This window comes from Vicugna pacos, chromosome 11, assembly GCF_048564905.1.
Source record: "Vicugna pacos chromosome 11, VicPac4, whole genome shotgun sequence".
NCBI classification, from domain to species: Eukaryota; Metazoa; Chordata; class Mammalia; order Artiodactyla; family Camelidae; genus Vicugna; species Vicugna pacos.
The window spans coordinates 90,330,155-90,357,301 of NC_132997.1; the positions used below are offsets into that span (position 1 = coordinate 90,330,155).

Genomic DNA, 27,147 nt, shown 5'->3' on the forward strand with positions numbered 1-27,147 from the left:
GGGTCCCTCAGGCCGAGGGGGCCTGCTGTGTGGACCCCACTATCGTCCCAACTGTCTCCCTTGTCCATTTGTATTTACTCCCCTCTCCCCCAGAGCATGCTTTCAGCCCATTACTGCTCGGATGCTCCACCGCTGCTACTTTGCCAATCTCCAGGCCCTGCTAAATCCCTCCCGAGAAATTCCTGTTGTCTTTGTTACTTTAATGACTCACCTTTTAATCTGAAGCACAGCCCCCACCACCAATGCTCACTGCTGCCTTTAGGTAGGTTACCAGCCAACTATGTCTACTGAAGGCAACAGCCTCGTTCTCTTTAAACTCTCAGTTCCACTTGATACCAATCACTGTGTTGTTTTTTCCAGACTCTCCCTTCTGTGATCTGCGGTAGCCTAAATTTTCTCCTGCATTCCTGATTACTCCTTTTCCTTGTCACCTTCCTCATTTCTCCCTAGATGGGAAACATTGGATTATTTCTTAAAGCTCTGTTTTCAAACCTCTTTTCCTACCCTACTTCGCTGATTCCATATTCTCCCACTACTTCGACTGCCACCACTGTATGGACTGATGACTGCTAAATCTTTTATTTTCAACCACAATCACTTTATCCTTTGTAATATCACCTTTACAAATAAATGTCTGTTTAAAGTCTCAGACTGGACACTTTAGCCGCACCTCAAAGTTCTCCCCAAACAATCATCATCTTGACTTTTCTATCAGTTCTGTCTGATTTTCCTCCTTCTGGTGACAGTCCATCTCCTGGTCACCAAAGGGGAAACCTCAGAGACACCCCTGACTCCAGCCTTTAGCCTGTGTGCCTCTCCAGGAACCTGCCAGGTCCTCCCCATCCGCTTCCGGATGGATCTCTCACTGTCTCCTCCCCACTCACCTGCCCTGCTGCCTTTCTGATCACAAGACCACATGCATGACCAGTTTACAATGTTGTGTCTATTCCTGATGTGCAGCAGAGTGATTCAGTATTATAAACTGACTATACTTCAATTAAAATAATTAATTAATTAATTTTAAAAATTAACATGCACAAATGCACCAAGAGTTCAAGTGTATTCACGGAGATGGAAAATTATTTTGAGTTTTGCACCTATACATGTATATATTTGCATATGTATGTGCAAATGTTTTATCAAAGTCAGCAGTTTTGATATCTTCAGTCATATTATCTGTGTAAACTGGTTACAAAATGATTGTCACAACAGCCTCCTCATGGTCTCTGCCACTCCTTTGTCTAATCCAGCCTATGCACCTGGCTGGGTAAGATATTCTAAAGCTCAAGTCTAACCTCATTATTCATCTGTCAAAAAACTTCTGGCCTCCAACTTCCCCCTGAACAATAACAAAACTTCTCAGCCTGGCTTTCAAAGACTATTGGATTTGACGACATTTATCTTTCCAAACTTATCGTTCACCAGGTATAGCCTATTTCACTGTTCTAAATTGCATACTTTGTTTTTATTAAGAAATAGAAAATTCCACCACCTATTTCAAATTGGATTAAAAGAGAGTTAAAATGAAATGTTCTGTATGACAAAGTGCTATTCCAATGTAAGGTATACGAATCTAGATATGGACCCTACATCTTTCATAAAAATTAACTCAAAACGGACTACAGATCCAAATGTAAAGCACAAAACTGTAAAACTCCTAGAAGACAACACAGGAGAAAATCTAGATGATTTTGGATATGGTAATGACTTTTCAGATACAACACCAAAGGCATGATCTATGAAAGAAGGAATTGATAAGCTGGACTTCATTAAAATTAAAAGTTTCTGCTCTATGAGAAACACTGTTAATAGAATGAAAAGACAAACGACAAACTGAGAGAATATATATGCAAAAGACATATCTGATAAAGGACTGCTATCCAAAATATACAAAGAATTCTTAAAACTCAGCAATAGGAAAACAAACAGCCCCATTTAAAAATGGGTCAACGATCCCAACAGATACCTCATCAAAGATATACAGATGTCAGTAAGCATAAAAGGTTGCTCCACATCATGTATCATCAAGGAAAAGAAAATTAAAACAATGAGATACCACTACACACCTATCAGCATGGCCAAATCCACAACACTGACAACACCAAATGCTGATGAAGATGTGGAGAAACAGAAAATTTAACCAAACAATTCAGCAACTGCATTCCAAAGTATCTACCCCAAAGGAAATGAAAATTATGTCTACACAAAAACCTGCCCACAAATGTTCATAGCTTTATCCATAACTGCACACACTTAGAAGCAGCCAAGATGTTCTTCAGTAGGTAAATGGATAAACTGGTACATCCAGACAATGGAATATTATCCAGTGTTAAATAAGGAATGAGCAACCAAGCCATGAAAAGACACAGAGGAACCTCAAATGAGTATTACAATTATGATGTGTCAACATAAAATCAATTGAAACAAATGTACCACTCTAGTGGGGGAGGCTGATAACGGGAGAGGTCATGCATGTGTGTGGGTAAGGTATACATGGGAAATCTACGTACCTTCTGCTCAATTTTGCTGTGCTCTCAAACTGCTCTAAAAATAAATTTTTTTAAGTTTGCATTTTGGGTACCGATCTTAATCCCTGGATTCCCTACCCATTCCTACTACAAACTGCCCGAAGGAAGGAATATCTCAACCTTTTCAGTCCCAGCATCTGATACAGTGCCAGAGCTTAACAAATGTATGCTGAGTAAATTAATAGCCAGTGCTTAATAAAAGTGTCTAAAAAGTGGGCTACTGGTTGACTGAGTAAATCAATAGTGGGTCAATACAGGTTTTGACAACTAGGTATCAAGTCCCCAGAGAGTAGAGGAAGTCACTCTTCTGAATAACAAAGATTACTTCTATCAAGAGCTCACAATCTATTTACCAATGGAGTACTTTCCAGTTCTTTCAAAGATAGAATTACTCTGATACTTACAAATGCCAATATGAATTGAAATAAGCTTCAAATTGGTGACTTCCAATAAAATCAGTCCAACGAGCCAGTTTGTCCAGTTTACCAACCAGGTCTACCAGTTTAGGTATTTGACCACGATACAGACTAACTGGAAGTTTTCTGGTAAATTCTACAAGCATTTATTCCATAGAAGTTCAATGTTAAAGGAGTTTAAGGAAATATTCTTTAATGATCCTCTTTATAAAAGCCCTAAAAAATGAAGTGTCCAGAGAGATTCAACTAGGAAACCACCTTTAGCACACTTCAATTATGTTTTTTATACATGCAAACAGCGCTTAAGAGCCAAGGTGCACCTCAATATTGCTTTTTTCCTTTTTTGGGGGGGGGGTGTCAGTACCAAATCAAATTAATGATATTATAGATTAAAATACTCCATTATCTCTCCTGGGAGTGGGCATGCACGCTAAATACCTGGATGGCAAAACAGAACCTAATACATAAACGTCTATGGGGATTAACAGTAATTCACTTATTATTATTCTCACAGGATATCTTTCATGAGATCTCACAGGCAAAACAATTAAGAAACTGTGGACAATGACACCAAAGATCATGGACAGCAAATTCAGACCTAGCTGCTTTTCTGTCATGAAGTGGTAATGAATATGTAAGACCTGAGGATTGATAGACAGATATCCATGAAACTGAGGCTTGTTTCATCAAGAATATCATGTTCAATCAAGTTTAACTCATACTATTTTCTCCTGGTGAAAAAAAGACATAATTATTTTAAATATAGTCAATCAAACAATCCACAAATTTCCAAACATAAGCTCTATGAATTCCAAAAGTTCTCCATTTCTTTAAGACTAAGGTTCTCAAACTTTGTTCTCTTTAGTACCCCTGATGCATGAGAATAAATCTGAGAGTAAGTATAAAATTTCTTTGACATTCAAATTTAACTTAAAAATTCAGGTAAATTTTTACATTTTACTACATACATACCATAATCATGTTTCTTTTGATACAAAAAGAAATCTTTTCTCCTTGAATCTTTAGGAAACTTGTCACTCTGGCTGGGGGACCCACAATACCCTGGGCCAAAAGTACCCCAAGCTGGCTCTGCACCTGGGACAAAGCCAAGCTCTGGAAAAGAAGCCATGGTGCCCTCTGGCCACCAGGAAGGCCTCCAATGTTCAAGAACGCCCTGCGATGAAATGGAATCTTACTGTCATCTTTCTTTGATTTCACATTGTCCCCTCCCATTCAGGTCCACATCATACAAGCAACCGCAACAGCACTGTTCTCTGGGTTTTCGTAGAACTGTATTCCAATCATATTGTTCATATGCTGAAAAATCTTTATACTCACTCTAGAATTAGGTGCAAATTCTCCATCCTAGCATGCTAAGCTCCTAATAATAAGGTCTCATCTCCATTACTACCCGAACCTTAAGAGTGTAGGGTAGGTTGGGTCCCTGAGAGCCACTTACAACACTAGTTTTTACCTCATTGCCTTTTCTCATTTCAATTTCCATTCATGAAGCCCTTTCCTCTCTTTTCATAGATCCATCCTTTGAGACTTTACCTTTTCCACGATGCTTCGACTGCCTAACTGTACCCATTCAACCTCCTGTCATTTTTGTCTCCATCAGTATCTACTAACTGTACCTCCAATCAGGACAATTACATATTTTGTATGTAACCTGCTTATGATGTCAAAGACACACTGCCTCATGAATCCTTCTTTCACAATAATAACAGAATTCTTACATGAGAAAGAAAAGTAATGTCCATTACTTGTTATTAAATTCTAAAACAAATATATTTTAGAATGTCACTCTAATACATGCAGTTTAGTAATCTAAAGATAGAAGGTACCAGGAGACATTGTAAGACCCCACCCGTCCCTATAAGTAGATGAGATATTAATCCATAAAATAAATTGATGTCAATCCAAAAATATCTCACATTCAAATTTTAGTTATATGTTTTTTTCTAATTGAGAAATATATTTTTTCAAAACCAGAATGACAGAACATTAAAAATACCGTTAATATTATTTCAGGCATACTGAAGAACGTTGAGTTCAGAGACTACCTGAGTAGAATCTTATACTCTTGGTGAAAAACAAAAACAAAAGAGGGCACTTTCACTGACAAAGCAATGAAAAACCCAACTACTACACCTTGGTTAGAAGGGAGGCATTGCTGCCTGTGTGAATTTCCTAAGGCAAGGACAGACCCTTTTCCCAAAGGGGACTCTGAAATGTTCTGAGTTTTCCAGAAACAGCATTTCTCTTTCTTACAATAGTTTCAAACGATTTAATCTGAACTCAGTCACATGAGTTTGGGAAATATTCATCATGCTTGAAGGTAAAGCCAAAGCTTAGATATGGACGCTGCACAGTCCTTATTAGCATTGTGCAACAATTTCTGAACACAGGATTTTATAGCAATACTGATTATGACATCTTTGCTTTGAAAGTAATAGAAGAAATTTTCTACTTAAAAACAGGGAATACTTACACTTAATTTCAATGTGGTTTATATTCTACTTCATCAAAGATTATTTTTGAACATACATCTTGAAAAAAACTTTTATCAAATTTATTGTTTTCTACCAAATGTATGTCCTTCATCAGTCAGCGGAAACATGAGCTCCTAAGTTCTTTAACAATTTTTTAAGTTGAGAATATATTATTACTTGTTAATAAATTCATGTAACATATTTAAAGCAACTGTTTTATATTCTGTAGATGCTTTGTACTAAGATCACAGCCAGAGTTACCGTTTCCAGGTTGACTATGGGCAAGCCTACCCTTAGCACTTTACGTGCGTTACATTATTTGATCTCTTCCACAACACCAAGGTTGTTTTCCCATTTTACAATGAGGCTCAGAAAGGTTAAGTAAGGTCATGCAGCTATTCAGCAGACTCAAATCCAGACCTGAGTCCTAAGCCTGAATTCTTAACACCTATCCTGTACTCCTTCTAGGATATTCTACCATTACTATATTTATATTTTCAAGTAACAATGAAAAACCCTTGGGTAGAAGGAGTTAATCAAATTTATCTTCTGAATCAAATTATGTTTGGTATGATTTCCATTTTTAATTTATTTAGGGGCATATTTCATTTCTTTGAAAGTGAAAAAATCTACACGAAACAAATATATTGTACACCTCAAGTAAACAAAATACGTGATTAACCTGAATACCCCATTCCCACACCAAGCTCCATAACAAAGAGGTTGTTATACTTAACGCAGAGTCGCTGCAGGGCACTCACTAATTGGCTCCTGGGAGCCCTACGCGAGCCAGGCAGGGAATGACAGGCATACACTACAGCTCCACGACTCCAACCAGGAAAGAAACGGTAAAATTACTACGTAGTCAGGAGAGAGCTAATGATATAATCGTGTATAGTCACTATTTAGAAAACACTCTTTCAAAATGCATCTCACAAATTTCTAAATAAGTTTTCTTGCTATTTACTAGAACAATTGTGTATCTAGTCACTCCCCAACTTAAAAAATCATGTTCAATGGTGAAGAACAAAAGTTCAAAGGTCTCTTCCCTGAAGAAGCAGCACCCCAATTTCTAGCACCAAACTCCGCCTTCAACACGGTTCACTCTGCCTGGGTTATAGGTCACTGCTGGGAAGCTACTAGTAATCAATGAATCCTATCTTCAACCTCCAGCCCCAGTAGAGTTTTACCATACGTGTTTGTTAAAACAATTTTTTTAAATTGGCAATTTGAATTAAGTTTTATTCTAGGCCAGCTGATTGATGTAATTCCATTTAAGTGGTATTAGCACCTTTGTCAGAAAGATTTCTAAGCTTAAATATATAAAATACATAGAACATTTTATTTAATATATATTTAAAATATTAATATAATACCATATTTTCATATTTATATTAATTATATTTATATTATAATTATTTTGTCACATAATAATACCATATTATATTTGATCACCAAATCAAAGAGCAACGATCTATCCTTAAAATGTAAGTTCAAGGAGACAAATGTCAAATGTCCAGATCCCAATATTCTCAGAAACTAGTTAAATGCCTAAAAGGAAGATCGTTTAAAAATCAGATTAACTGTTTTAATTTTGATCACCAGCAGCTATTTAAAACACCCTGGCCACAGGTAACACTACCACCATATATTAAATTTATAGAAAAAGTACCTGTATTTCAAAAGTTAAAGCTTTTTTGTTATGAAAAAAGCGAACCACAGGTGGGATCACAGTGGTCCAAAAGGAAATGTTCAAAAGACAGAAACAGGAGGCCTGGAAAAGTCGTGCACAGAAGTAGGGGCAAAGTATAAAAAACAGAATTTATTCTCTTAGTGAGAGACTAACAAAAGGGCTCCAAAGGGAGTAAGATTTGGTAAAGCCGAAAACCACTGGAGAGAAATACATATAGTAACTACAGTGTTGAAGTGAACACATTTTAAATGCATGAAGTCCATAAGCAGTTACAGAAATACATATTCTTGTATTCAAAAAGCCAAAGTATTTTCCAGCTTTCAAAAACACTTAAGAACCTTTACTGATACTAACTTGCTTGCCTTGAATAACTCAAAACACGTAATTTCTATTTTGTAAAAACAAAACTCTAAAATAAATAAAACAGCACCTCATTAAAAACAAAAGCCCAAAACTCAAACCTCTTCATCGAGACTGAAATGCCAAGTCTGACTCAAAGACCACAGATCTGACATTGCTATAATACAGTTTTTATAATACTGTGATTCATCAAATTTAAGAAGCCGATTGAAGGCGTATCATTGGAATAATCTTTGTTTTTTTCTCCTTTACCAATCCCCCATTATCCCTCCTCTCCACATACACACACAACAGCATGATGGTTAAACCCCTCCTATTCTATTCTAGCCCAGAAACATATCTCAGAGATGTTCCCTTCTTTCCCATCCTCACTGCCAAGTGACCTCCGTCAACTCTCAACATAAGTAACTTCCTAACTCGTTCTCTTGCCCCAAGGCCTCCTCCCTCTTCCCACTCCTGTCCCCAGCAGAATCCCCCATGCTACAGGGTATCTGTCTGAGATACTACTTTGAATACATCACAATCCAACTTAAAAATCTTTCAGTTTTCCAATGCCTATACAATGTCCAGTCCTCGGCACAGAATTCAGACCTAATAATTTACATGCCTGTTTTTATGAGCTCTAAGAGCAGGATTTATATCTTAATAACCTCTGCTTTCCCTGTATACAGCAAATATTGCTATATCCAAAAATATTGATATTCATCTAAAAATAATGAAAATATCATTCGATTATCATATCTGAAATTTGGAAAAAATCTTGATGGACTAGAGCAGCCACGCTGAGGAAGCAATGGGATGAATCAGGAGACCTGCAAAGGATTTCTTCATATTCTTAATCTTCGGAGGATAACATGTTTTTAATAAAGGCTTGCTGACTATGGGAGTTTTCTGAACCAAAACTCAATTCATACCCCCAACATTTCAAATTTACACAGGAAATAATTAGACCAAGTATCTGAAATTGGGACAATCTAGTCTCAGACTTGAAGGTACGACAGGAGCATGACTGGCGGGATCTGTGCACATTATGCAAAAATCAAACTGAGGAAGGAAAGTCCTCTCTTTGGTCTAGAACTAGTTTTAAAGTGGACAAGGAAAGTGGACTGCCAATTTGGAATAGGCAATTTTAGCCAACAGGCCACAGGTGAAAAATAAACAGGACAATAAAAGTATAAAACACATCATTTGTCTTTCCAATGTACTATTCTCAAAATATAAATGTTCATTAATTGCAAATAATGAAGATTATTAATCTACATGTAACAAGCTTCCCTGCTTGTTGACTTTACAAAGAAATAATCTTTTCAAATACTATCTTAAAAGTTAAACCAAAAAATTTACATACGGCTTTACAAAAATTAGTGCACTGGCGTCACTAGAATATAATCTTAATACCTTCCTATCAGAAACCTCAAGAGGACTTACATACTACATCTCGTGTTTGATCATATCATAACAACCTGTTCTCCTTAACTACTGGACTCGCTATGTGTTATCCCGTGTCCAGTGCCTAAGAGCTCGTTAATTACCTAAACTATATCTCCATAGGTCTTGTTAATTACCCGTCTCCTGTCTCAGAGGACCTTGTTAATAACTTGTACAGTCTCTCTAAAGAGGTCCTAACAACACATTAAAATTAAAGATGCTTTTCTTTTAGCACCTGTCAAGTGCTGTAAATTGAGAAATTTTCACATCAGTTTATTAGCCTACAGTAGTTTTTGTGGATTTTTTTGGCTTGTTTTCTTCTCTCACAGATTCTCTCTGTATCTCAATCTCTCAGCTCAAAATAATAATAACTTACCAAAGTTTTGTTTTTGGTTTTTTTTGTTAGAGCTTTTTTTGTTTTCAATTTTGAAGTCTATAAATACCAATCTGCATTAGTAAGTTAGCAAAAGGATGGCATGGTTGGTATCGGCAAATTAACCCATTGAGAGATGTACCAATTAATGAGAGCTATTATAATGAGTATTAGGATGACAAAGGGTAAAAAAGTTTCAAGTAGTATCTGGGGAGTTAAGCATAAAAGTTCTAGTTAGTGTTAAGGGAACTAATCAAATCGCGTATTTCATGCTCCCAGTCAACGTTTCATTGGATACATTCTGTAAATCCCTGGGCAGTAATGGATTAATGGCTCCAAAAATCATCTCAAAAGTTTTTGCTTTCTGCCTCATACCTGAGGCTATGAATTTTCAGCCTATAAAAGATTTATAGGCTGCCATGAATAACAGGCAGATTATCTTTAATATTAGACAAATAGGAACAAAAATAAATATTGCTATTGAAATAAACCTTATGTGTGCTAAGGTTTATTAAGCCAAAGACTGAGCTTTAAACTTATACAGGAAAAAAAAGTCCATACGGAGCATTATAAAAATGAAAGTTTTCCAACTATGAATAGGATCTTCTCTTTTAGGATCATTTGTTTACTATAACTTTTTAAAATCAAGATGTACACCTACAGAGAACAGTCTCGTCTTTTTAATGGACATGTTATACGACTTCATAATAATGCTTACATGCTTAAAAGCCTATGGTGATTTTTGATGTGTGAAAATTAGAAACACATTTAAATATACATTCTAGGTAACTAATTTTCTGTAGCTTCTAAGAAACCTATGATACAATCATCGACAGGAACTGATTAAAGTAAGCAGGGAGGGACGAAGGGAAGGGAGAACTAGGTTAACTTGATCCCCAAAGTAAAAGGCATACTACCATGCAAAATTATGAAATACTAGTGATCAACCTGAGGTGCTGATCTCAGACACTATTTATGTAGTGCTGTAAAAAATATGTTTGGCCTAAATTCAGCAGCTAAGCAGCATACAAGTTCTTTCACAGCAAATACTGCAAAGGGAAATACACACATAACATGCTGTAGTAAAATCAATGACCCTAGGACTATTACTATAAAGCATACCATTAAGTAACCACAGCACAACTGAGATCTGCTACATGGTATTCACAACCACAAGGAGGCAGAAGATAAAGAAGGGAAGGCGTGTTCTTTGTGCAAGTCACTCAATAGAAGGGTGTTCCCAAAACAAAATCCTTGGTAAAAAGATCTCCCATAAGTTCTTGCTCTGATGAGCTGCCCCTGTAACATTAAACAATCATCAAACAGAGTATGCTTGTGTGACTGACTGTTTTTTTAAAATTTCAGGATAAGACGTACACAACATAAGGAATTTACTCCTTATATTAAAGAATTCCCTTAACCAGGAGGAGTTCTTCAGTCCTGAACTAGAGGCTCAGAAGAATACACATCACAGAGTTTCTCTTCAATTTATTACAGGTAGCATACAAACACAAGCATATTTTAAAAATATTGCTGTTCATCACTACTGAACAATCCTGAGAAACCATTCATCCCTCAGATGCTGTAAACATTTAACAGTCAGACATTTCTGCCTGGTCTTCAGTGTCTACTCTAATTTAGGTGTTTCTTAGCTTTTCAGCCAAGTCCATACTCTTCTCCACATCCCTGTTTTAGTCAAGCTGATCTCCTTACTGATCCTTCTACCTTAGTTAGGGCCCTATAAACAAAGCTAATGGGACTGAACTGTCTATTCCATTACCAGTTTACGAGCACAACTCCTGATTCCTATTCGTAAGTAAGTACTTAATGAACTTCTATGAAATAAATGATGTGATTTAGATCGACAATTTTTAAGCCTCAGAATCAGTAGGAAGTTTTTTAAAATCTTGGTTTTCATTTCAGGGCATACTCACTAAAGATTCTAATTCAGTCTGAGGTAGGACCCAACAAACTGCAGTTTAAAAAAAAAAAAAAATCCCCAGCTGCCCCTGATGATCGGCACTGAGGCCACGCGGTGACCCAGGCGCTGCAGGCACCCACAAAAAAAGATGCAGCACAACTGTTCAGAAGTTCATGCAGGTTAGTTGGGCCAAAACCTAGATACAATAAACATCACACAGCAATTATGTTCTGTATCGGCAGAATTCCACAGAAGGGAACACTATGTTATCGACCAAGATAGGATTAAAGAGCTTTTAACATCAAGGGTAGCCAGGCTTAGGACACTCAGAGATGAGTTAAGAGTGCATTCCACAACTGGGCCAAGGAATGGAGTTGGCAAGAGTCACAAGGACCTCAGGGTAGAGAGGTGCGCTGAGGAAATTAGCTCACCTAGAACAGAGAGGTGAGGAATAGTAAAGGAAAAGCTGGATAGTTAAGAGAAGTCCACAGCAACCCCTGAAAATTAGGAAGAAGAGTTTGGATTTCGTGCTGCAAATCAGCGGTTCTGACAGTTTTTTGAATTAGGCTTTCTTAAACAGAAGAAGAGCCACTACGTGCCCTAAATGCTAAATAATATTAACGCTAAGTGCTATTATAAATAAATGCAAAAGTCACAGTAACTTGATATTCTGAGAATTAATCATTCAAGACAAAGTTCAAGGGTTATTCTTGGCTATTAGAAGAACTTCCACATGCATTCGGGGTCCCAGGCTGTTCCTATCTTATGGCTCTGCCCTTCTTAAAGATTTCCGTTTAGCTAGTCCATGGTTCAGCAAACTATCTCTGCAAAAGGTCAAATAACAAATATTTTTGGCTTTGTAGGTCACACAGTCTCTGTCATAACTACTCAACTCTGCCATTATAGCACAAAAGCAGCCATAAACAAATGGTTCCAATAAAACCTTATTTACAAAAACAGGCAGCAAGCCAGAATGGGCCACCAGCCTAGCTTGCCAACCTCTGGTCTAGGGTATGGAAGAAGACAGGCAACAGGGAGGACTGTATAGGAGGTTTTCGTGGACTAGACCTGTAACTGGCATACAGCCATCCCTCGGTATCTGTGGGGCACAGGTCCTGGGACCCCAGGAGATTACTAAAATCTCCATGCTCAAGTCCCTTACGTAAAATGGCGTTGTATTTGCATATAATCTAGATACATCTTTCCCATATACTTTAAATCATCTCTCAAATACTTATAACACCCAATACAATGTAAATGCTATGTAAGTAGCTGCCAGCATGCAACAAATTCCAGTTTTACTGTCTGGAATTTTTGCCCCCCGAAATACTTTCAAATCGAGATTGACTGACTCCACAGATGTGGAACCCAGGGATATGGTGGGCTGACCCTCCATCTCTTCCACTAAGTCTTTGATAAGCCAGAACGTGGTCACATGTCTCTACCTAAGTGAATGGTCTAGCTGTGTCTCTGTTAAAAAAAAAAAAAAAAAGAAATCTGGTTCAGTGAACATACCCACCTATTTCCACTCCACAGTGGGAAACTTGCCCAGCATTAGGGAAGAACTGGTTGTGAACACATTATTGAAAAATGGCATAACAAACATTCAGAAATACTTGTTTTTAGAAAGGTAAATACTGCTGATGCAAAAAAGCATTATTTTATAATCTGTGTGGTTAACCGCACAACAAATTCATTGATACCGATGCTGCTAAGTTACCCGTCAATTATAATCAAAAAGCAAGAGGAGGAGCAATTCTAGAACACAACTCAATACCACTAATAAACTGATAAAACATTTTCCTGAAAATTACAAGTGTTCCAACTACACTTTCATGCACACGTGTAGTAGGGGTTTTACAGCGTGCCAAGTGTTAGTATCCAGACTTCTCAGAACAGGCAGCCAGGGCAATACTGTATACTCACCACACTCAATTCAGTTTTCTCGGGTCCACAGCTAAACCCTGTTTCTTAACTGGCTGCACTGAGCTTGAGACATGACTGAGCGCTGGCCAGTGGGACACATGGGGAAGTCACGGGTACCCCTGCCAGGCCTGGCATATGAAGACGTCCCACGTGTGATCCTCCACTCTCCCTGCCACGTGACCTTGGAGGACGTGTAGTAAAAGGCAGCATCACAAGAAGGAAGGTGCCTGGTTCCTGAGTGATTGTGTGGAGCTGAACGAGTACATGGAAAGAAGCACCCACTTCTCCCATCCCCATCTCAGGAAACGAAACTGTGACAACAAAGAGCAATAAACTTTATTGGGACAAGGCCACAAGATCAGAGGTTGTTTATTGCAGCTGATAACCTATCCTAACTACTACAGAGTTCTTAACAAACTCCAGAAATGTGCTAGTTAGGGTATGAATATTAAATTTTAGTAGTCCCTTAAAACTCACTTAGATTTCTAATCATGCTTAGTTGTATCTAAAAACGCACACATCTGCCTTTGCAAGTCTGTTTTTGGTGTATCAGAAAGACTTCACAGCCCACACTGGGCTGGAAGCAGGAGACCAAGGGACTGAGGGAATGAAAGCTGCATTTTAGGAAGCCCATCTGCTATACTCTGCTCAATTATTCAAAAAATGATTTTCTAACATCTGCCACCTACCAAAGCATCATGCTGGAGATTAAGGGTTGAAAGATGAATGAAGTGCAGACCCGGCCCTCAAGATGTCCATGGTGGAGAGAGGGGGAAAAAAGCGGCTGGTCACATTAGTGAACAATATGATGTCCATAGACATAAGACTTAGGTAGGAAACACTGCGGCACAAGGAGCAACTACCTCTTCATACAAGGGTAAGAAAGGCTTCAAAGAAGTGGGGGCATGGAAGAGGAAAGAGACCAAGAATTAGAAACTATACGAAAAACTGTTTCAGAGAGCCCTGCTCTTTATTGAAATAACCCAACAAAAAGCCTAGCTCATTTCCTCTCTCCGTTTTAAGCCAGTCTGTGGGATCTATTCCAAGAACAGAAGCAAGATGCAATATTTTTTGTGATTACTAGGTGATTTCTTCAGGTGGACCTTACTCACAAAGAAATAAAAACCCTAATTTTTAAGTAAGTGTTCCTTAGTACCTAAAATTGCTTGGCATAAGGAAAGTCTCCAGTTTTCCAATAATGATACACATTATTCACCCAGAGGGTAGCAACATGGTTCCCGTGTACCTGTGATCCCGGGGGAGCCAGTTCATTCTAACAATATCCAGGTCTACAGCTACGTATTTTGCTCTTGACTTTGTTCAGCAAACATCACAAACATCAGTCACAAGAGTCCAAGAGATTCTGTAAATAGATCCATTTAGCACTACGGGAAAAAAAATAATCAACAGCATGTGTCCTAGTGATGTGAGTCTATAGCTTCAAAAGTGCGTTTGGTTTAGATGCTAACGTGAGAAATCTCAAATGTCCCATATAACTGAGGACTGATATACACAAACACACTGCAAGGCCAAACTACCTCGACTGTATCTTCCCTGATTCCACTCCAGATAAAGCTGCTTTCCAAACAATGTGAACTGCACTCTTTTCCTAGTTCTACTTACAGTCAATCCTTCTTTTCTGTACTATTAATTAGAGCTACCCCTTGGCTGTAAATGTTTTACATTTGCCACAAAGATGGTTTGTGACACAAAAAGGAGGAGCAACTTCACAGAAATCCATGAACGTTTTTGTCCTCATAGCTGGCATCACATGAATATGAAGAAGAGAAAATCTTAAAAAAATCTATCGCTTTTTACATACTTACAATCATTTTACACAGGTATCATGAAACAGCTCTGATTTTGATGGAAACAACATTGATATTGAGGTAGTCCAAAACAAAGCCTAAATTTGGCAAAAGGCCACACTCACTTCTAAAACACTGATTTTTAGGTTCATGTAAACTGTCCAAGTATAAGGCAATTAAAAATCTGAGGATACTATTTTCCATATGCTGCCGAAATTTAAAAATACAATTTTTCTCCCATTTCCCATTTTCTTGCTTTTCTTTGACTCTTAAATTATGTAAACTACCCAATCTCTAAATTATCTCCAATAGCTGTTTTCGATAATCTTCTTCAAAAAAGTTGTTATGGGCGGGGGGGAGCAAATACATTTCTATTTACCTCTGTAGTGTAAGACTCAACGCAATATGTGAAGCATATTATGTAAAATGCCAAAATGAAATATTTGAGACCAGCGTATTGAACCCATGGACTCTTCAATAAAATATTAATATCATATAATAAAAACATATTTCTTTGGAGTACAGTCTCTAAAGAAAACCAAACAGTATTTTCGAAAGCCACAGTAAATGCCCATTTATAGATAAAAGAAAACAAAAGAGAGACACACTTTCCCTGGAAAACTTTAAATGCATGTTTTAACATATATGAGATGAGAAGGCAGGCGGGGGAGATCAAAGCCTAAAAAGCTGATTGTCAGTTCTGTGTTCTGTTTACGGAGGGACAAAACAAAGCACTGTTTCTGAATTCAACATGACATATAAAACGCAAGCGCGAGCATCATTATGGGTTCCCTATATGGGGCCTGGCTTTGTACTGTGTACTTAATCATTTATCATCCCCTAATCCTATCAAGTAGGTATTATTTTCTTTTTTCCAAAGATGGAGATGCTGACGTTGAGAGAGGTCACAGAGCTACTGAGCCAGGTTTCCCATTTGGGTCTGAACGCCATACGTTTCCACCTAGGGAAAGAATGTTCATGTTACGTGGCAAGCAGTCTACCACACTCTTCCGTGCTAACTGCGTAAGATCCCAATAAACTCATCTTACACTTTGCTTGAGGTTTCCTTATTGAGCTCTTCCACTATTCACTTCTGCAAAATTCATAATTTTATTTAAATGCATACATTTAAGGCATTAGAACAGTACCATCGTATACCTGAGAACTCAGATGTTTAAAATCTACAGTTTATGGTGATAGATTATTTCTGTGACTGTAAGTCATCATTACAGATACTCTTTCACGTGTTTACAGGACCCATAAGGTTCACTGACTTCTAATAAACATCCACAAATAAAAACTACTTCAAATTGTCATTTAATAAGGATAGTTAACACCTATAAGGAAAACTATTAATACTTAACTTAAGCCAGTATTTCTTAAAGAATAGCCCATAGGCTGCTATTGATTCATAACTAAACTCTGAAAAATAATATCTAGAAACACAACATATCACCTTAATTTCTGGCTTGAATTAACACCCACCGTTCATTCACTCTCATCATGTCTCATCAAAAGCCACGCTGTTCTCTCTGAAAGTTTCGGTGAATTTGTGGCGAACATAAGTAGAAATAAACTACGTAGGGATTAAGAATCTTGTATCCTTCTGAGATAAAAAGTTCAATTCCAAAGATGTATGCAACGTTGCCTGGCTCCAAAATTAATTATAAAAATAAGATAAGAGTTTTTTTTCAAGTAAAGTAAAAGGAATTTAAAATATGCAAGTATTTAAAAGGGACATCTGATACTTTCAAGTATAATTTTTCAAAATAGTATAACTTCCCCCATGTTAAGCTTACCTCGAAGATGGCATTACATTTGAAGCCCTGAATTTTGTTGTAAACGGATTGGTTGACTCGTAATCAAAATAGTCCTGGCGATTTTCACTAAATGCATTAGGTGATTTCAAGTCACAAGGGTTATCAGATCCCCCATTGTTAAGTTTATCAGATCTTCTGCTATCTTTTTTTCCAGTCACTCTTTCAAACAGGCTAACTTTCTCCCTTTTCTCTCTTTTATTTTCTTTTCTTACTTCAATTGATTTTGAAAATAAATTCATGCTGCTGTCCCATGATTCACTGCTTTCTTCAAATGGATTTTTCTTCCTTGGCAGTGTTGCAAATTTTTGTGGTAATGAAGCAGTCACATTTGTAAATGGGTCATTTTGTCTTCCGAAAGACGATTCACCTTCATCCACACTGCTGTCGGGCTGGTTCATTTTAGAAGTATCAAAGCTTAATGTTCTTCTGTGAGGAGATTTGAGACTTCCTGCAAACAATTTTGTAGTCAGTACATAATCAGTGACACATTACATCACACTATTTGACACATTCTGGGTGCATACTGCTGCTTTTAGAATGAAAGCAATTAGCTATTTAAAGATATTAACCTTTAAAATAATCAAGGAAAACAACCTAAAAATGCTAAGGTACAGCAGCATGTAGGCTAATAACAATTAGTATATTGCTAGACAATTAGTAATTAGTAGCTCAGAAAGAAACAATAACATAAACAAATTATAATGTCAAAACTAAAGGTTCGGGTTGGCATCATAGTGCTATAAATTCTCACTTTTTTCCATCATTAGCATTAAATTTACTTTCTTACTTCTGAACATTAAATGTTTTTTTTTCTAGGAGTTTTCTGATGAAATGGAATATTCATTTGTGTGTCAGGCTTTTGAGACAGGAGAAATGGCAGTTAAAAAAAAGCCAGGCCATGAAAAAGGACCAGGGCTAATTTTTATTATCTAATACTACAAATACAGCACTGAATGAAGACAAGCTCTGCCTTTAATAATCTTGCCAATTTTGAGTATAGTAGGTACTCAATAAATACTTGGTGACAAAACCTAGAAACTACTACCAAGAAACAGCAATTTTTATTCTCTAACTGCAGAAGTTAAACTTTAAAAATTAAGAGGGTAGTTCAGACCACGTAAGGGCAACTAGAAAGAACATGTCACTTACCACTTTCCGGAACTGCTCCAAAGGAATCTACCTGGCGTCCGAGAAGATGGGTTTGAGTGATGGTGCCCGACTTCAGCTTCTCAGAAGAGATGTGGGCCCCAGTTAAGTCAGACATAGAATGTGCTGAAGAGAGTCGCTGAGGACCCAAAAGGAAAGGCTTTTTTGGTTTAGCTTTCATCTGCATTTCACTACTTGAAAATTCAGCATTGGCATCAGGCATGTGAGAACTTGGAATGATTGCAGAAGATGTATCAGAAAATGTTCCATCATTTTTTCTACCTTTCATCTTATCTTTTAATTTTGCAAAAGGAGATCTTGTTTTGTCCTTCATTGATAAGTCAAACATACTTGCTGTCATATTGTTCCTCATAAATTGAATATTGACCTTTATCTCACCCCTGCTTTTGGCTCTTTTTCCTTGTTTGGATTCTAATCTAAACCACCTTAAAGAGAAGGAAAAACTGGGTTGTAACATGTAATGAAGAGAGGATTACTGAGCTCTGTTGTATACAAATAGCTTTTTAGGTAAAGTTACTCTACATCAAGACAATCTGAGCACTGGAGGAGAAACTGTCAACCAGGGTGCTTCTGGTTTTACTCATCGCTTCATTTAAAAACCCGGTTAAGTCTCTGCCATGTGGCATATACAGAAGCAATCAGTCTTTTCTGTAAAGGTATTTAGACCACTTTTTCTTTCATGATTTGAAAATCACTCATCGTCAAGAATTCTTACCAATAATGGCTATTATGTTTCCACCTGGGGTAAGTGCTACTAACGGTTGAAGAATGTTTTCTTTTTTATCATTAAAAGACATTGAGGTAGAGATCCTAAAATAATTTATCAATACAAACTATTTTTGAGCACTATAAAATAATTTAAAAATAACATTTTAATAAAATAATAAATATTTACCTTCTATCTTAAAATATTTCTTTCATAAAAGCTATTAAAAGAATTTTGTTAATATGGGAGACTACTACAGTTTGCTAATCATGAAATTAAACTACATATGATGTAATTTAGATTCATATAAAAAAAGTCAAAGCCTTTTCCTGAATAAAATATGCAAAATAAGTAAAATGCCAAAAGTGACAAACAGTAATAAATCTTGTAAAGAGTTTTGAAGCAAACAGAAAGCTTAAACGCTTCCTCCTAGAATCTGTGTTTCATTAACTACTGATACTGACAATACCAAATAAAACTTAACTGCAGCCAAATCTTACGCTTTTAGTCACTTCATGAATTACACTGCCCATTTTTAAACAATGTCTAAGAAGTAAAGTTTATTTTGGTTTTGTTTATAGTACTTTTATCCATGAGAACTTCTCCAGTTGTTGGTGTCACAAGTTGTCTGTCTACAGGGCAAACAGCCAAAAATCTGCAAACTCCAGCCTACAGGAGAATTTCTACCATGTTTTCACATTACTTGACAATGAAGCATAGTATCTCTTCCTGCAGACAGGCTGTTATTTAAATACAGCTCTATAGGTGTTACATTTTCTTAGTTACACAGGGTACTCTGATCTCATTTTACAGGATCTAGCAGAAGCGGCTACATTTACTATACATCAGGTGGAAGACTGGTTCACAGGTCCTTCCAGGCAGAAGAAAACTGGCACATAATATCTACACCAGCTACATCTTAGCAAGTATCGGGCAAGAGAAATATTTTGATTAATTTGGAGCAACTCAATCAAGTAATCAAAACAATCAAATCAATCAAAACAAGCAACTTTAAAAAAATATTTTATAATAGAAAGCATTAACCTGAGACCCTAAATGGAGAAAATCCCTTATCTGAGGCAAATGGTGAAATCTGAAGACTCAGGGACTAAGAAGTAAGAAGTGACAACAACACACTCTGTGGAACAGAGAACCCTGAACAACCACAAAACTGAGCGCTCGAAAAGCCTGGACATGAAGCAAGGTTATATATCCACTTATTAACTCACAGTTTTGGAAAACAGAGCATTTTCAGTTGGGAGGTGGGGCGGGGAATCCTTCTGACAGTTGACATGCGAGAAGTGCTCTGTTAACATCTCAAGTTACACAGAAAATAGGTGAGTCCACTTTGGGAAAAAAAGCACCTCTCAAAATTCCCAAACAAAACAGAATCAAACAAAAAAACTCAAGCATGTAGGATTCCCACATGTATAACAAATTGAAGCAAATCTGAGAAAAAAAATCAATAACTGAAAAAATAGAAGGGAGTGAGGATAATCAAAACGCACAGAATTTTAGAAATATAATCAAATACATCATCTAGCCTAACATCCTTATTTCACAGATGAGGAAACTGAGGCACAGAGAATAAGTAACTTCTCAGTGTCAGACTGAAATCAACAAGGAAAATGGCCAAAGTTGATGAATAACAGCTGCATGGAAACAGTAGTTCTTTTGAATTGAATGAACCACATATGTTAATAAGGTTAAACACATACCTGGTTGTCTATTACACAACATTGTATTTAACCAGGAGGCATGAGAGCCAAAGAGGAAGGCAATACAGGTTTTCTCCTAGCGGAGTGTAAGCTCCTTGAAGGCAGTTTGCCTTGGACTAAATAAATGTTGAGTGAATTTTCATTTCTAGAACTATATTATTAAAACTACCAAGCTAATACTGCATGTGTGTGCACTGCACTGTTTGGTTCTTTGCTATGGAAAGCTAAAGATTAGGTAAGCTCTAAAGGATAAAGCAAGCCTGTGTTTGAATACAAACTGTAAATATAGTATTTTCCATCCTCCCCGCCAAGGTGAGGGAAAAATTGCAAAGAACTTTAACAAATACACTAATTCAAAATACAGGCATGACAAATAACTCTAGCTGCTTTGTTCTGAAAGTGATATAATGGGGAAGTCTTAATGAGACCTTCAAGACTCATTCCAGAGATAGCACTTGTTTTCCCAGGCTTCAAAAAGATAAAATGAAGACATAGCATTTGAGGCTTAGTGGATTAATGCTGATTTTTTTTTTTCACCTCTGGAGTGCTGGATTTAAACTGTATATGGCCTCTGTTCAATTTTTCGTGGGCACAGGCCCATGTTCAAAAACCACCACACATGTGGGAACTATTCCCAAGCAATTGGTGCTGTGTGGTCAGAAATAGGACAAGATTGGCAGTAAGGGTGCCAGAGGCCAGGACGCAGGTGCACGGCCGAGGCGCACACCACAGTCCTAAAATCTGCATGTGTTTGAGTCGTACCTAACTCTAGGGACTCTGATTGTTACTACTTTTCATGAGCATTTTAAAAAAAAATCAACATCACCCACTTCAACTGTTGAAAAAAAAAATCAATCGGTATTACATAACAGCATAAAAGATTTTACCATTCTATTATTAAATACTATATAAATTTCCTTAAATCTTGTGCCAGGACCAACCCAGACACCCATTAAAGTGGGAGATACAGAAGTTCTCTTTCCATGCCCTACTCAAAGTGTTCTGGCTAAGGCCCTTTTCCCCTCGCCCTAAAAGAAAAAAAAAGGGGGGGTGGATTTTTAATTTTTTAAGGTACAGAAGTAGGTAATACCATAGTTTTAGCCATCACACTTCTCTGCCTCTCACCACACAACTGGAAGACAAGCTGTAAATACCTGTCTTCAGTGTCAATAGTAAAAAGCGTCACACCCAGCAGTTTCATGGGACTTCTAAATCAGCTGGTAGCCTTCATCACTCATACTGGTTTTCCAAAAAGCACTTGGGAATATGCTGACAAGGTTCAGCAATGTGTAGAATATTAAATATCTTTTTTGCAATACACCGGTGGCTCAAGTCTGTCTCTTACTGTGCCATATGTATAGCTGTGCTGGAAAAGGAAGCTATTAAATATATTAAAAAACTAGAAATATTACCAATAAAGGTATCTCACCAAATATATGGTCCCCATTTATCCACAAAGAGAGAAAACGTTAGGGATTTAATAACATGTGAAAATCACTCTGAATGCAATAACATCACAAGTCCTGTTGGTAACACTGAAAGGCACTCCCTCTATCCCAAAAAGTTCTAGGATCAATTTTACATAGTAGCCAACAGAGAGTTTCTGTAGGGAAACTATGATGTTAGAGTATTGTTTACAGTCATACTTATCGTTATTGTGATGCTGCCAAAAATAGAGAGCAAAATGAGGAGAAATTTTAAAAGCTTATTTCATCCTCAGAATCTCTGGGTTCACAGTTGGGCCTACTTTCACTTAGAAAATTTGTATTTCAGAGAAGACCTGTAGTACATCATTCATTAACGTCAAAAGCACTGTAAATGTAGTCTGAAATTTGAAGATGTGATATACTTAAAAGTTTACATTCAAAACATTTAAATATTATAAAGTGAGGTCACCCTAAATTGGCAATTTGAAATAAATTATTTGGTGAGTATCTATTTTTCAGTTTAAATTTGATCAAGAACTCTTCAGAAGTATCTTAATGCTACTTTGTAAGGTATCGAAGTGTTACTAAAATCACTGATAATGTATTCAACTTTACACTTTTTTTAAACCTTTTTCTTAAAACATTTTCATCTCATCAGTTTAAATATTTACCATTTTTCCTCTAGCATTCCTAGTATTGCTTATCTCTCTACCCTTTTACCCTACAATATATTAAGCCTTAAAGACTCGATTTTAAAAAACATTTTTTCAATAAAAATAAAACTCCAATCAAGAGAAGCTTGCAGGAAGATATATGTAGAAAGAGATGGTTGCTTTAAAGTATAAGAAAGTAAAATGAACTTCAAGAAAGTTATTATAAAAAGTTTTTTAAAGCATAAATAAATTTCAGTTATAACTGAAACTCCAAAGCTATTTTTGAAATCTGAAGTCTTCTTAAAAATTCAATCTATATTCTTCTCTCATTAATTCCATCTTCTCTCAGACTAGAGGAATTATAAAATTTAAGGAAGGGGTGTCACTATCTCGGAAAACATACTATTTCTCAATTTAAGACATAATATCGTAGTTTTAACTTTCAGTTTTTTAAATTATAATATATCTATCCTAAGCTTGGAAGTCGTATTAAAAAGGCCACGTTGTCACTGAAGACGTCATTAAATCATTTCACGACAAGAATTTAATCACTGTCTCCAATCTGACAGCATTTAATATGGTCTAAACACACTGGCTTTGCAGAACTAACTTTGAAGTAATTGTGTTCAAGGTTGAGGATGTTTGCACATACTTTTAAAACTTTTTTTTAACAGCTTTAGACTCCATCAAGATGTAGTGACCCCGAAAAATGGCTGAGCTAAAATAAAAGCCAACTGTGCTTAAAACGCTGAAATAAAATACTGAGTTTTAAATTTGGTAACTTATCACTTGACAGCTTCGGAGTTCAACTGAAAAAAATATATATACATAAGACGTTAGGCTGGCAGATTTAATTTTCTGATGTTCTAGTTCCTGCAAAATTGTAATGTTTAAAGATCTTAAAATTTTACATATATGTTGTTTTAGTTGGTCAACACTGTGATCCAGTCCTCTTGTAAGTAGTGAAACAATGTGAATATACTTGAAATCCTGAGCAAAACATTCAATTATTGAAGATGTTTACCCCAAACAAATGAGAGAGTAATGGATCATTAAATACTCCATTTAAAAAATGTTTCTTCACAAGTGCTATTTTTATGTCAGATTCATGCAAATATGGTGCTTAAAAGTGGGTTTCAAAATTCAGTCCAAAAAACCAATGCCCCAGGTAGACAAATCATTTCCAAGAACAGAAAATCCATAAATAAGATATAGTTAAGCTCCCCCAAATTCAAAATAAATTACATAACTTACTCTGTTTTCCTTCTTTGTTTGTCCTCAAAGATGTCATTGAGATTGATGGCCACCTGCCCTAAAAACTTATCCAGACCCACCAGGGACCTGTGCATAACTATGAGGAAAAGAATGTATTTCTCTGGATTCCCCTGCATTAGCAATCCAGGTAGCTCAAAAGAGGCCTCTTCCTTCCAGACTGGCTCAAGGGTTTTCTCAGCCACAGAGGTGGAGTACTTCTCCTTGCCCAGCTGAATTATAGTGTACGTGTCATTGGTGCCACTTTTGCCTTTTGGCTTAAGATCTTTGGCTTGGAGCACTGTGACCTGCACGTGGGTTGGAAACCACTTTTGGGCTTGCTCGGAAAGCATCATTTCTGTCCTTTTTCTTTGCACCGAGTTCAACAGCGCAGGCAGTGCCCCTCCCGGAGGCAGAGCCTAATTCCTTAATCACTGCATCCTAAGGGCACTTAACGGAGACAGGCAAACTCACAGCTGCCCGACTTCCCTAGGGCTGATGTCCAAACGCCTCACTGGGGCAGCCCAGGGGCACGGGTGCTCTGGGCGGGGGTCCCCTTTCCTCCGGAGATGTACAGGGGCCCACCATCACCTGGCCGCGCAGTCCAGGCCTCCGCACGGACACCCGCGCCTTGCGTCCGCACCTTCACGTCCCGCCGGTCCCCGGGACGGGCCCTCGGCGGCGGCAGTGGCGGCGGCGGGCGGCTCCCGGGCCTGCGGGCAGGTGAGGCCAGGCCGCCAAGGCCCGGCGGCGGGCGGTGGAGGTGGGAGGGCGCCCCCCGCCCCGCGGACTAGAGCTCGCCCACCCCGATTCGCAGCCCCCGGCCTCCCGCCCGCCTCCTCGAGACCGGGCCGCCCCCGCCCCCTCCGTGCCTCCCGCCCTCCCCGCGATGGTCCGCAGGCCCGGTCGGGCTCCTCCTCTCGACCCCGGTAATACGAACCGCCGGCGGCTCGCGCGGCCTCGCTCCCTTTCGCAAATCTCTCCCTCCTCCTCCTCCTCCTCCCCTCGGCTCCTCCTCTCGGGCGGGGGTGGGGGCGGGCGCGGGTCGCCGGGGGATGGAGTGGAACCGGGTGCGGGGACGCGGCCGCCCTGGAGTGGAAGGACCGTGGGGCAGGCTGCGGGCTGCAGGGCGGCAGGCGCCGGGCTCGGCCTCGCCGGGCCGGCGGTTCCTAGCACCCGGCGGGCGGCGTCGGCGGCGGCACTTCCGGGTTGGCCTTCTCCATGTTGATCTCGGGAACGCGACGGGGCGGGGCCGGGCGGGGCCCCGGGGTCAGGGGTCAGCGCCTCCCCGGTTGCCGTGGTGACCGGGAGCGTAAGGCTCGGGCGCGGGGACTGCCTGCTCCGCGCGATTGCTGGGTTTCTCCCGCCGTTTCACGCCCGCTCCGGGCCTGGCACGGCGCTGGGGCCGTGGGCACCTGCACGGGCCGGCAGTGGGGCTCGGGGAACAGCGGGAGACAGCACTGAGATGCAACAGTCAAGGAGCGGGGCCTGCCTGGTCTAGAGAGAAACCCAGTTTCAGTCTTTGGAAGCTGTGTTTGCCGTACCCTGGATGCCCAGTGCCTGGCACGGAGCGGGCGGTCCATGAGTGGTGCTGAAATAAAGCAGCCCCCTTCAGTGGCCGAAAACCCACTTTCCCCCGACCCCTTATCCACTCTTCTCTTTTTGACAAGAGAGAAGGTTGTTAATTGACTGGAAGGACATCCCCCACTCAGATGACAGGACAGAGGGAAGCACATAATATATACCAAAGCTAACACAGGGATTAATGAAGATCACGGGAGGCACTGGGCTGGAATCAGAAAACCTAGTTCTGATCCCACGTCTGCCACCGTCAAGTCTGTGTGACCTTACTCAAGTCATTTCGCCTTTCTGAGCCTCCGTTTCTTTATGGGTAAAACAGGTCTCCATCATGTCTTGAGACCCCATCGCGACTCCATGGGCTCACTGTCTAAAGGACCCTCCTGGGCCCTCAGTCTGGTAGTCTAACTTCAGAAACCAAATTTAACTAGATTTCTTCATTGATTGCGGCTTGGAGGAGGTCCTGGGAATTGAACCCGAGACCTCTGGGGTTTTGAACTTGCGCTCTACCTGTTGACTGTTCCTTTCCCCGGAAAGCAAACTTAGAAATAATTCTGGTCATAGTCAACTAAGTCAACTAAGAAAAGCAAACAGCCTCCTTCACCAAGGAGGACCTACAATTTCCTTTCCTGCCTTGAGGGCAAGGCCTGATGGACACCAGCGCTGTTGGAATGAAAGGGGCAGCGTTAAGAGAAAAAAATGGGGATATGTTAATACTGCATTTTTTCCGAAACCAGCCTGATCTGGTGGGTAATGGCTGATGAGTCAGGAGCCTTGCTTGATGTCGTGACTGCCAGAAATTCCGTACAAAGCTCCTGATGGGCACTTAGCTTCCTGAGGCAATTAGATTCTGGGAGCTTGGATTTCCTTGTCCATAAATTGTTGATAAAATTGCTGTTCTAGAGTTGGGAGGGATATTATGAGACAATACATGTACATTTCCTAGCATGGTATGGAACATCATTCTAAGTCTCCATTTGTCCCCCTATTTCTCTATTACAGTAGACATTTATATACTACTTTTATTGTATCTCTTTCTGTTCGTGTCTCCTCTTCCCAAGAAAAGCCTAAGCTCTTTGGACTGCCTTGTGTATCATGGCCCATCCTTTCATGGTGCTTAGCATGCAGTAGGCAATTATTGAATGGCTTAATGCCTTTCTCCCTTCACAAGACTACAAAACAATATGACAGATGTGCATACACTTCTCCAACTTAAAATGACTATGAAAGTGTTAGGTATTGTGTTTATTATTTTCAGGCAAGGTTTAAAACCTTTCCATTTGAGGAGAACATTATGTTCTCCATGTTTTCTCAGTTTGCCCATGGATACCAGCTGCAGCACTTAAAACTTAAGAAACAAGGGTCTTTTCATTAAATACTTTTTGAATGGAGATACAAGAGGGCCCAATATATTTGTGTCAGAAGAGCAACCACAGAGTTGAAAAACCTTAGGGGAAGAGGGGATAACATTATATATTATTTAAATCTTGTGGAAAGAAATACTCCCCTGACTCTAAAGGACACCACCACAAAGCTCAAAGACCTCTCAGGTTCCAGCACATTCTTTCAGAGACCCGCTGACACTTGCTAGTGTCTGTCGATTTCTTTTCATTTATTGGAAACTCCAGTATTTCAGTGCTGCTTATACACACACGCAGTGGCTGTGTGAGTTCTGCAAGAAGTAGGAGCTCTAAAAAGAGACATTGGATTAATTTACCAACAAGATATTTAGGGAACCAAACTACAAATGAGTCTTATAATCTTGAACTAGACGCCATCTGGAATGAAGAGACCTGGTTTTAGGTAATTCTGATGAAAGGTTACTATAAAATGTAAAAAAACGAGGCAGAATTTTCCATCTCTGAGAGACCGTGTAAGA

General features: G+C 38.8%; 1 protein-coding gene across 2 annotated transcripts in view; it reads right to left on the reverse strand.

Moving 5' to 3' along the window:
- Positions 1-24,553, reverse strand: part of RAB11FIP2 (RAB11 family interacting protein 2) — a 40,133-nt gene extending 15,580 nt beyond the window's left edge. For both annotated transcript variants that reach the window (XR_012077619.1, XM_006200170.3), the window contains exons 1-3: positions 23,694-24,553; positions 17,918-18,360; positions 16,748-17,216 (exon numbers count right to left, since the gene is read on the reverse strand). Coding sequence is in view for 1 of the 2 variants with exons in the window: in XM_006200170.3 (XP_006200232.1) it covers positions 16,748-17,216; positions 17,918-18,360; positions 23,694-24,046 (1,265 nt within the window). In the remaining variant the exon portion in view is untranslated. The remainder of the gene's footprint in view (positions 1-16,747; positions 17,217-17,917; positions 18,361-23,693) is intronic.
- Between the last annotated feature and the right edge of the window lie 2,594 nt (positions 24,554-27,147).